This window comes from Gavia stellata, chromosome 5 (genome assembly GCF_030936135.1).
Source record: "Gavia stellata isolate bGavSte3 chromosome 5, bGavSte3.hap2, whole genome shotgun sequence".
NCBI classification, from domain to species: Eukaryota; Metazoa; Chordata; class Aves; order Gaviiformes; family Gaviidae; genus Gavia; species Gavia stellata.
The window spans coordinates 11,878,102-11,890,470 of NC_082598.1; the positions used below are offsets into that span (position 1 = coordinate 11,878,102).

Here is a 12,369-nt window from a genome sequence, read left to right on the forward strand (position 1 = left end):
TTTTTTTTTAAAAAAACAAAACTATCTGATATTAAACACACATTTCTTGATTGAAATAAATATTGAAGAAGATTGATGTAATCCAGTCCAGGATACAATTCAATCCAATACTTTCTCTCCCACATAAATGTAGAACTGAATCTATATTAAGCTCAAATAAAGATGGAAAGGTGATACTAATTATGGTTGCATTGTTATTTGGCTGTTTTTGACCAATTATTTCTTTCTTCCTTTCTTTTTTTTTTTTTTTTTTAACCTCAAAGCACCAATAAAGATGTCCTAAATCTAATCTAAACTCAAATGGATTTCTGAGAGCCACTCAGGGAATTCTGTCAGTCTTTTCCACCTCCAAGGAACTGAAAACTGAAGATTTTATTTTATGAAAAAATGAAGTAGTTCCAGAAGACTGAGGCATATCTTTTCCCAAGGGCCTCATAGTTTCTTCAATGCACTTCAACACATCCCATCTATACAGGCTGTTGCATGTGAACTAGCAGAAGTCTGATCTTAACTTTCTTTCTGCTGGACACCTCTTTTTGTGGATGAGGTAGAAAGACACAGGGAGGCTACTCTTGGTCTATCATATTGATTTCACATTAGTGGTTATAGTAGTACAGAATATTAGTATTTCAAACTCTCTCAAACATAACACGTCTTTACAATCTTCCCAGAAAATCATCTTTCCTCAGTCTTGATTGCCATCTGCTATTTCAACTCAGGGCTGGAGGAATAAGTGGATTTTCTGCACAGTCATTCTGTTTTGCATTTCAGCTGGCTTGGGTTTACTATGATTACTTGAAAAAAATTCTAAATCGCCCTGTGAGAATCTAGGAAATACTTATAGGAAACATCTTTCTAAGTGTGCAAGACATTATGTGCATAAAGAGAGCAGCAATTTGGCATCTTGTTCTGTATTTGTTAGCTTTACCACTGTTTTCACAGGATGGTGGCTTTGAAAAAATTACCACAGAAAACAGTAGTAATACCTATTACTGGAAATAAAGTCTGGAGATGTATCTCTTGCTCGCTTATCTTTCTTTGCCATATATAGGATTCGGGGTTTCTTTAACTGATCAAGCCTGGGCAAGGAACACATATCCATGTGCATGCAGTACATCCACTCCCATATAATTACTTTTTGTTAATACTATGAAATTGTTTTCTCTCATTTTTACATAGTCTGCAGACCTGCAGACATTCAAGCACGTGAATAACCGACTCCTAACTTCAATCAGATTACAACTGGGAATAAGGTACTTAGGCACGGGCAGCATTTGGTTGCAGAATTAAGATCATTCATGTCTTGGGTCTTCTTAGGCAATTATAGTATGAGATATGTGCACATGGACTATAGGATGCAGGCATTGTGGGCTTTTTAACCTAAGATGAGCAGAAAAGCTTTCAGAAATCAAAGGGCAATCCTGACAGCTAGCCCAGCAACTCCTGCAGTAAGTACATCAGCTCCAAACAATCACCCTATTCACACACCACGGCAGTTAGATCAGGAAATACTGTGTGTATATAGAGTTCATTAGCCAGTTCAAACCAAAAGGAAGTGTGGGACTATGTGTTTCATCAAAATTAAGGATATTTTTTGAATCACCCTAAAAAACCATTACAACTGGTGTCTGAGAGGGAACAGCATCTTGCAAGACTGCTATTCACCTAGCTTTACCCAACTATCTTGAGAAGTTGTTCATGATTTCTTTGGTGTCTACAAGTTTCATTAACAAGTACATAGACTCAAAACAGTGCATGATGTTAACAACCTTATATTAAGGTAATATATGTAATATATGTAATATATTGCATTTTAACCTAAATTCCTTATGAATTATCTCATGTATTTTTCTACGTCATAGGATGAGTGTATTTCCAGCATTAAAAGTATTTTTCAGCATTTTGCTGAATTAGGTTAAAAATTTATTTGTTTAACAGACTAAAACCTGTTCAAATTATATTAATATTTAAATATCATAAAGATTGGATATTCAGACTCCTTGGAACACAGTTTACTTGCCAAGAATTTTCTTGATTTGATGGCCCTACTCATGGTGCAAGAGATTTCAAAGGAGGAAGGCTGTGAAGATTTAATACTTTTAATACATATGTCTTCAAAGGATAACATCTGAAACCTTACTTGGAAAAATATGTTGTTATTGATAATGACCTGCCTATGAGCAGCCCATCCTACTGAACATGTTACTTATTCAGATGCAGATTTATTTCCAAATTCCTAATACCTAATGATTTTCTTTTTCTGTCCTAAATCAGTGCTAATATCAACGTAATGGATTTAAAAAAAAATCATTGTGAGCTGTATTAGAAGAGTTAATGAACTGAACTTAATATGCTAAAATAATGTAAAAAGAGGAAAGAAAAGAGTTTTCTGAATGTTTCTGAAAGTTTTTGGTATATAGTTATTAATGTGTTAAGACACGTACAAAAATGCATTAAAGGATCAGGAATATTTTCCTGCAGGTACTTAGGACCTAATAAATAATGAATGTGATGATTAACTACATGGACAGAAGTACAAAGCATTACCAAGAAAAAAACTGCATAAAACCTGGCCTTTGAATGGGTGTGCACCATTGGTTTTAATATATAAAAACATTTGAACATACTCAGCTGTGTGTGAAGAGAAAACAAAAGAAGTAAGCGTGCTTGAATTAACATTGTATTTTCAAATGAAACAGATTTAAATATTGCCAAGAGCCAGTGAGGGTGTCTGGAGTCGGGTGGAAGGGCAACAGAGCCAGGTGAGCAGAGCACCGCGATGCCGTTCAGTGCTGCTTGAGTAGCCACAGAGGTTTGTGCAGGTCGAGAGAGCTGAAGTAAGACCACCACCAGGGCTTCTCCCTGCCCGGCGGTGACCCGCCTCGAGCCTCGGGCTGCCTGTGTTGGGCGTGAGGGTCAAAAAGTTCCAGCGGGTCATACGGGTCGTACATGTCTTCCATCGACCGGCGGAGGAGCTTGTTGGGCCAAGCCTCAACAGGTCGCAATACGAAGTCGACTCGCCCAGCCCGTTTCATCTTGGCAGGAAGGGTGACCCTCTTCATCACCCGGCTGTATCCCGCTGCTTGGGCGCTGATTATGTATGTGCCAGGAGGCAGGAGTCGCCAGTAGTCTCCATCAGCAGCTTAGGAAAGGTAAAGGCGCAACAAAACTGAGCTTAGTTATTAATCTTGCATCCTTTATAGTTACATGCTCACATACACATGCACAAACAAACATTTAAAGGGCAGGTTTTCAAAGGGTCTCAGGGTTGGGGTGGCTCAGACTTTGAAAAAAGTTCAGATGCAAACACTTGAATGACAAAAAGAGATTCCACCTGTGAAAATCTGGCCTTTGGGAGCTAATGGAGTAAAACTCACATACAAAATGTCAGTAACTGCTGTGCCTGTATTGCAGGGAAGGGAAGTTTTCCTTCATGCTGCTTTCCCAGGGGTACAAGGAATAAGTCTAAAGAAATCAAATGAATTTAAAACTATGTGAAACTTTAGAAAGTGAAAGCAGAATCCAAGCTGCAATATATACATATCTATCTATCATGTCTAAGGAGCTAAGAAATCCCTGCTTTTATTACATTACATTCAATTACTTTGCAGACATTATAGCACGTAAGACTATGGAGTCAGAGCTGCAGCTGGTATAAATTGCCATTAGTGTAAAACGGGTGTAAATTTCCTCCAGCTGAAGGTTAGAGCCTGCAGGCAAAAGCAGGGAGTTTTAAAACAGAACATTTATTCTTCATTTTATATCTCCTTTATTTTGAATGGTAAGTTTCTCAACTCAGTTAATATTGCATTAATGCTATTTTCTCATGGAATTCCTCAGTCTTTTTTAACGCTGAAATTAAAAGACATTTTAATCACATGACATTCTTAACCCCACCTAACTCAAGAACAAATACTCCTTTTTCCCTCAATGTAAACACATTTTTTATTTAATTCTTAATTCTTTAAAGGTCCACTGCCAATGGAAAGCCATTGTCTGGGAAGAAGTTTGAAAAAGACCCTAATTCATGCCAGAGTCTCCCACCAGCCTCAAGAATCTGCATCATCTCCACTATTGTATACCCTCTAATGTTAGGTTTTTTGAAAGCTGGAAAGCATCCACTACATTATAAACCATTCTGGCTTTCCAAATTGATTCAACAGCTATCATTAGAGTAAAATGTTACCATTCATGTCTTCTGTTTTGCACTCCTATGGCCTACCCTGTTCTCACTGAAATCAATAATAAAATGAGAGCATTGATTTCAGTGAGAGCCTAAAAGCTCAGAACTTTATGACTGTGAAAATTAACAGTTGCATATGCCTCAATACATGTTTACCAGCTGGCGACAGGTATAAAGTGTACATAATTCAATGTTCTAGTTTTTTGCATTTGATATAACTATTGGCCAAAAATTGCATGTATTTATGCTTCTCCACATGAACAAAAAAGGTTGCCGGCCCTTCAATCACTGCAGTTATTCCAGTTGTTAAAGTCAGTGTGGATCCTACTCTAATATCTATACCTCATGCTCACAATATTTCAACTAACTTATTCTACCAGGGCTCCACACTTCCACATGCTGAGTTACAGCCCCTGAGCAGGGCTATTGCCATATTCCCCCAAACATGAAGCATAAAGGTGGATTTCTGAATCTCATTCGAGACACATTGGCTTTGATGGACAGCAGACAGTTCCAGGTGGAAGTTTTAATGGCAAGGACTATGTCATCCCAGAGACACGATAGACTCAACAGGCAGTTTGACATGTCTTCTCCTTTGTTATTCTAGAAACAAACCCACAGCTGAGCCTTCAATTCTCCATTAAGGTGCCATTTCTATCAAATACGACAAGAATTTTGCAGGTTAAGCTCTCAGTGCCTTCAGCCCGCCCCAGGAAAAAACTCAAACTAAAAATGTTACCTGTAGTGACATCATGCTGGATGCCCCTGACTGAAATACGAGCATTTTTTATTGGGTTGCCAAACTTATCAGACACAATTCCTTTTATCCCCCGATGAACCTGGCAAAGCAAAGCGAAGTTAGATGGGAGTCCTTTATTACAGTACCACCTCCTCATCTTCTACAAGGAAACCCCCGTAGAGAGGAAACAACTTTCAAGAGGTTCAACCCATTATAGATGCTCTGAGGCGCTGATGTCCCTTCAGATCACATCCTCTGTTTTGGGAGGTCCAAGGGGCCTGAGGGAAAGGGATAACTGAACAAGAGCTTTTTTGGGCTAGGTATGTGGCTCTGCATTGAGCGTTCCTTCTCTGCACAGATCACCGGTACCTCATGATCTCAGCACAGTATTTAAAGACTGTTTCTGAATGTCTGCCCTAGACCCAGAACCACAAGGAAATGAAAAGTTAAGGCTTTAAAAAACAAAATCTGATGCTCTATACACAATGAGAAGGCATTGCTGGTGCTATGAGTGAAGTTAATCAGCATGAAGCAATGGCCCTTTAACCTATTCAAAGAGCAGCACTAAAAGATGTGTGAAATAAATAAGAATCAAGCAGAATTATTAGCTTTCAGACAGTACCACTTATCAAACAATACACTGCCATCCTGGCAGTAGAATCAATTAATGCGGGTTGTAAAAGGGAACCAGGTCTTTAGTATTAGTTGAAAGATACAGTTTTCATTTTCTTTCACCACATCTAAAAGGATCCCAAACTGTTTAGAGATAAAGAACTGAAACTGAACAACTGTCCTGTGCTAGATACACTGTTACTAATTTAAAGTAGAGCAGAAGCATAAGAATAAAATAAGAATAAGATGGGTACTTCTATATTAGTATTATTTAATGTACAATCTTTAACACAATATTTGTTAATAATTCTCAAATACACTGATGCACATTAATCAATATATAATATTTAATAAAATTATTAATTTGTTAATATTCTTATTTAATATCAGTGAATAGGAATAGGTGAGGGAATTCTTTACCTACTTGGGACTCATCATCGCTCTGCTGCCTACACTTCACTGCATGTCAGAATGTCATGATAGCAGTGTGTATAATATTCTTTTTCCCTTCTGTACAAGCACAGAACCCAGCTGCTTGAGCTGATGAGAAATGTACTTGGTGACAAACTAAAGAGCGATGTGAAGTGTGTCATACAAGAAGGTGCACAAACAGCTCACTATATTGATGTTCAATAAACCAAAACAAAGCAGGAAAAAATCCAAGTATTTAAGCATTAAAACTCTTAAGGGTTTTTTTTTCACAACCTACTGAAATGAAAATGTTTTCTATTGGAAATTCTATGTGACCTTTTTAAATGAAAAGTAATTCCATTTAAATTTTTCCCCCTGAACTGCTATGATCAACTTGAGTTGTTCTTTACTTCACTTCCTCCCACCCTTCTTTCTCTTCCTCCCATTTTTCCCTCCCCATTATCCTTTGTCACAGAAGAAGAACAGAAAAAAGAACGAAGCATCAAAACAATGGAAAAAACATATTGGCTTTTCTGTTGGAATATAGAGATGTTTAAAAATAAACATTAAAATATCCAACTTTACAGTAATTCTTAATATGAAGCTGGGAGAAAAAAGTCTAGTGGACACAGTTTTTTATTTAAGGTGAGGCTGTGTTGTCACTGCTTTTTTTAAATAGATGTTCCATACTGAGTGGAGCTATTCACTGGAGAGTTTCAGAACAACTCAGTATAAGGACTTGAAAACTGTCCCTTAAGAACTATTATGATGAAGCACTGCAATTTGCTTTTCAGCATGGACTTGAGGATTTATCATATGGATAGTGGGTAAATCTGGTCAGAAGAGTCATCTCAGACCCAAATTTAATTTACAGTGTAGACATACACAAAGTAGTATGACCTCATTCAACTTCAATAATAATTTTGCAATTACAACATGACAGGATAAAAATGACAAAATTGAAATTTCTTTAACAATGTTGATTTGTTTTGCTTTAGTAAATATATTATTTTTGGTTTTGCCTCAAGTCTGTGCCACATAAGTTTGAGAGTGTTTTGATACAGCTTCTGATGGGGACAAGAGATCAGCATTTATGAAAATGAATTCTACTTCTGCGTGTTAAGCCAAGTAGAATTGTACACACACCAAACTGCCTGGTATATATCAGAATAAGAAAAGTTTGAATTGGTTATGGCAGACTTAATCCTTATCGGGAGTAATTCAGTCATCCTTATCTACAAAGTTGTTTTGCTTACTGTCCTGCATTTACTCAAAAAGCTTTTCCGGCATAGACTTCTACAGTATCTCACACTATAAAAATCTTTACATCTTGAAGACTTCAACTGCAATATATATGGATTTAACCCAGCTCCATTTGGATTCACTAAAACTCATTTTCATCAGACAGCTGTAAAATGAAATGAGTTTGGTGGTCTGTACTGTAGACTTTATTGAATGATAATACTTACCACAAGTAGCGAGAGGTTGCTTAGAAAGGCCATAAAAACACTCCTAACAATTTTAAATTACTGCGTCCTCTATCAAAATAAGGCATGACGGAAAGCTAATCTACTAATGGCTGAGAGAAAGATGAGCAACTTCTGTTTCTGTGTTCACTTACTTATTGTCAGTGAGGTATTTGTTTTTGCTGAGCTTAAACATATTATTAAAAATTACTTTTAAATGGCATGTTTTAATGCTCACAGACGTACAGTTGCTCCTTTAGAAGATCAGGCTTCAGATCTTTTTTAACTACTTTCATCAGGAAAACAAGCTGAAAAGTGTGGAAATGGCATTTCTAGCAAGATACTTAGAACCTCTCCATTTCAGCTGAATCTAAATCTGCTGCCGTGCAGTAGGGTTTGGGCCACAAACACAGAATATGGAAGGGAAAAAGTTCGAAGAATCTCTCTGGAAAGTAGATCTTGTTGGCTTATTCTTCAAGGGAAAGCTTGATTCATATTTTTCTGAATATGTGGGTTTTCTCTAGCATTAAATTTTGGACAGTTGATTTATAATGTTGCACAAAGTATTTACGGACAATTCCCTTTTTCACTGTTTTCAAGGCCTTCACAGTCCTCAGTCTCCATCATTCCTGCAAAATAGGCAAAATATTATCTGTGTGTCCTGCTAGACAAACTGAGGCACTGCGGTGTCGAGTGGAGTGTGATGACTGAGTCGGTTCTATCTCGTTGATAACTAACTGGGGAAACAGTAAAGAAGCAAATATTGACAAAGAATGAAGAAAAAAACCTGTAAGCACAAAGGTCTGTGAAAGCAGAGCTGTACCATTTCCATGTAATTCAGAAGGGCATCTCTGTTTTCATGCCAGATTGTGAACAGTTCTTCCTCCAAAGGAAACTTTTCGCATCCTACCTCCACGGTAACTTCAAAGCAATTTGTGTGAAGGTAGTTAAAATCTGCCATACCTACAGGTTTAAAAAGAAAAAGGAGAGATCATGAACAAGCCATTTAACCCTTCACTGGAGCTTTGCCGTTGCAGTCAGCTGAATGCAATCCCTGGGGGTGTGGATATACATATTGTAAAGAGCGTGCATGGCCAATATATAAAAAGAATTCAACAAATTCAGAATTCCACAACTCGTTTCAACTACAAATTAACTAATGACAATGACATTTCTTTCAGGCGAAAAAGAACCATTTTAAATTATTATTCACCTGACCAAGAAGTAGTGATAGAAAGATAAGGATTGGTTAATCATGGTAATTGGATAATCGGCTGTATCAGAGGTGATTGCCAAGGGTCACCAGCAAAGATATGACCTTTTGCCTTTAGTGTGTTCAAAACTGTTTCTGTACAAAAGATATTGTATATAATTTTCGGAAGAATGTAAGCCAGAGATATTTAAACCTAATTCTCACTCATGCCCCAAAGCTCTCTAAATGCCTAGTTTCAACATAATTATTTGGGGATCCAGCTGAGTCCTATTTGAAAACACAACTGAAGCACTGCTGAAATTTTTATGAACACTGATATTTCATCCACGCCAGTAGTTCAGGAATCCTGAAGAAAACTAAATTCTATTATTGGGGAAATCAAATTAGCAACCTAAGCACAAATGAATGGGATGTTTGTCTCTGTTGTAGTTTTTCCTGAGAAAGAGTTTATTTAAACTGCACTTGCATAGTCTGCAGGATGGATTCAAATTCATGCTGCTAAGGAATGAGAGCACAGCATTAAGCATTTATTTCTACATTTCAGACTTTAAAACTACAATGATGTTATATGCAAGAACAAATTTGACCCTTGTATAACTTGTTAACTTTTTTCAGGTCATATCAGGGCTGAATACATCCCATGGTATCTGAATATAAATGTTACCAACATCCATTTTGCTACTTAAATCCCTTACAAATTACTTTTTGCGGGGATCTGACCTAAAGCAAACTGAAATGAATGAAATTATTTCTTTCAAACCCTTGTGTCTCATAAAGGTCATATAGAGGTTTTACCTCACTTGATATGATGGTAAAGTGGTTTTACCTCCAGTGAAGCTGTACCACTCAGCACCATTTATAATACCTCCGCGTTTTACAAAATTTCCACCACAACGAAGTTCGGATCGGTCAGAGATGACTGGATGTGCATCTGCATAGGCTTTAGCCAGCATTTTAAACATCTGTAACAAAAGTGTTTGAAATACATTAGCTTTTACGAACTGTAAACACTGTCATCACTGCTAGTAACTCTTCCTGTTGCGAGCCCAGATGATGAGCCATCTTGCATCCTTGAGGCTGATGGAGGGGCTGAACCTCTGTGCAAGGATATCCTGCCAGGAAGTTTCCACATGTCGTCTTCTCTAAGGTCCTTCTCTGCAATCCGATACGTGTAGCCAGAGATAACATTAAATACCAGTGGGTTTCCTGATACTTGGCTTCAACCTATCACCTGGGGCAAGAGAAGGGGGCTTCTTTGGTTGTACTTCAAGTCCCAGGTTTTAAAGCCAAAGTTAGCTCTCCCTGTTATGTTTTAGCTCTTGCTATTTTTACCCTTTCAAAAATACCTACACCAGCCTCAGCTCAACCAGATCTTCACATTGGCCGCTGCTGTTTTAAGCCGACAGCGTCAATTTGCTTTGCACTTATCACTCACACAGGACAACCTGCCAGTTTGATCTCAATGACAGTTGCTTCTTTGTGGGGCAGAAACCATTCCTAAAAAGCAAAGGACAGGATGCGGTGATGGAGGATGTCACCACTGATTTCGTAAGAGTGTTGATACTGATGAAGAGCAGAGGAGTCACCACCCAGAAGGGAAAAGTGACAGGTACATGTAGTGAAGGCTGAAGAAACAGCAGTGGTCTGCAGAAACCATTTCTTTGAATCAGGTTCCAGCCCTTTTTCTCCAATGTTTATTCCAAATTTGTACAGAAATCCCCCCTTTCCTTTTTTTTTATTTGAACCTCATCTACAAAAGCTATAATTTCAGATTACAACATTGAAATGACAGCAATTAGCAGATGCTGCTTGATCCTACTACTCAGGCTCATGAGCTTCATTGCATATTGTTTAAGACAACATGTGCAAGAAGTTGGGTAGCTAAAACCTTATTTTTAGAAGTGATCCTAAAACTTTATCCTTGATGTTGCCATCAAGGATAAAGATCAAAATGACCATGCACACAACTTTGATCTAATATTTATGAATGTTTCTAATAATCACAAAGCTGAGCCAATTATGGGATCAGGTAGGTGACAAAGGAAAGGTGGAAGGAGAGTGATATGTAAGTGTAAAGACAATTTACCAAAATACTTCTGATGACCAGACACTAAAAATCCTGACTTAATACAAAATGCTTTTGCATCTCCCTTGAGTTTCTATGTGTCTAAGTATTGCTCAGCCCAGACAACTACATCTCTTTCAGAGTTCTGTTGGAAAGAAATGGATGTTAATTAAATATGTTAAGAAGAACTTTTACTGCCAATAGTTTGGGGCCAGGCCCAATATCTTTAATTTCTACAGGAATTTCGGTTCCAGTTCTGAACCTTCTGTGGAAGGTATTTGCTAAATGTTTAGAAGGTGCCTATGTGGCTTAGGAGTATGTTCCTCACCTTTCCCAAAAGACATCTGCAGTTGTTTTATTTCTAGTGACCAAGTCTTTCTGTTTTCACACCAAGAGGCATAAATTTTTTGTCTGGCCACTGGTGCAAGTGAACAAAGATGGGTGGTAGTGAGAAGAGAAAGTGAGAAATCCAAAATCAGGTGAACTTGATTAAAAAAAAACCACCTTAAATTATTTTTTTTAAAAAAGTTAAAATGTGCTTGGATAGCAATACATTTATTATCATCTAGCAGCTAAGGTATGACTAGTCATGGACCTCAGAAAAACATAGACATTTAGGTGTAATACAGTGGAACAAAAAGGGAAAAAAACCACAGAGAAATCCTTGTGACTTTGGAAGCATGATGCTTCATTTCATAAAACGGGATGAGTGCTGTTACCTTGGCCAGTGCTTTTACCCCACTGACTGTCACAGGTTGGGTTTTTCCCTCCCTTTTGGAGGCAAGGGAGAGTTTCCATTCACCAAAGGGAGTGAACTTGACTTGGTGTACACCTTTCTGCTCCCGTGAACACTGGCATCAATGCAGCTTCTTGTGTAACACAAAGCAACAAGAGCTTGCTAAAAACATCCATCTCCACAAAAGCCAAAAAATGGGAAAGTTCTGGATTAGGTGAGCTGAACCACATGCAAGAATGTGAGTGTAAGGACATGGCCCAGTTTTGAGACTCCTTGGTCCCAGCAGGTACCAGCCCAGGCTGCGATACAGGCTAAACAGGCTTGATAATCCGCAGCATCTTGGATCCTTGTGCTACCATGCATATACCATGACGGACACAGGGAGGTGGCACCACCGAGATGCATTGTCAAACAGGGCAACCTGGTTTGAATGTCCTTTGCAGAATTTGACTTTTTAATTTCTGGCCATTATCTGCACTGCAGCATTTCACCCTGGCCTGTGGCCAAGGGTGCAAACTTGCCTCATTTCCCCTTGCACAGCAAATTCGACAGGTCAGCAGTCAGGACAAGGGTTATGGCTAATGTATGGAAGCTAAAACAAGCTGCTGTATTTTAGGATGCAGGTTCCCCGGCAGCAGCAGCTGCAGATGACATTACTTAAACGCAGGTCACTTCACAGGTACAGGTTTTATAACTTTCTGGGCAAAATTTAAAGTGATACTGGTAGTGTTGTTAAGGTTCCTGTTCTGACTCATTTGAAAAATTGGTTTTAATTTAGGACATCCCCAGCCCTCCCCTGTGTGTTTTAAACTTCCAAGTTTGTAGCTATCTTCCCAGGCTTTGCAGCCCCTGACTATGCAACAGCCACTGGCGTGAGGTCCTGAGTCACTGTCGCAAACCAGGGATGAGAGTAGGGCTTGCCCAGCTGTGCCCTGCATTGGGAT

General features: G+C 38.3%; 1 protein-coding gene across 1 annotated transcript in view; it reads right to left on the reverse strand.

Moving 5' to 3' along the window:
* Positions 1-2,786: 2,786 nt before the first annotated feature.
* The window catches only part of CPZ (carboxypeptidase Z), a 35,795-nt gene continuing 26,212 nt past the window's right edge, over positions 2,787-12,369 (reverse strand). Inside the window, exons 8-11 of the mRNA XM_059817959.1 lie at positions 9,451-9,586; positions 8,235-8,374; positions 4,923-5,022; positions 2,787-3,142 (exon numbers count right to left, since the gene is read on the reverse strand). Of these exons, the coding sequence (XP_059673942.1) occupies positions 2,787-3,142; positions 4,923-5,022; positions 8,235-8,374; positions 9,451-9,586 (732 nt within the window). The remainder of the gene's footprint in view (positions 3,143-4,922; positions 5,023-8,234; positions 8,375-9,450; positions 9,587-12,369) is intronic.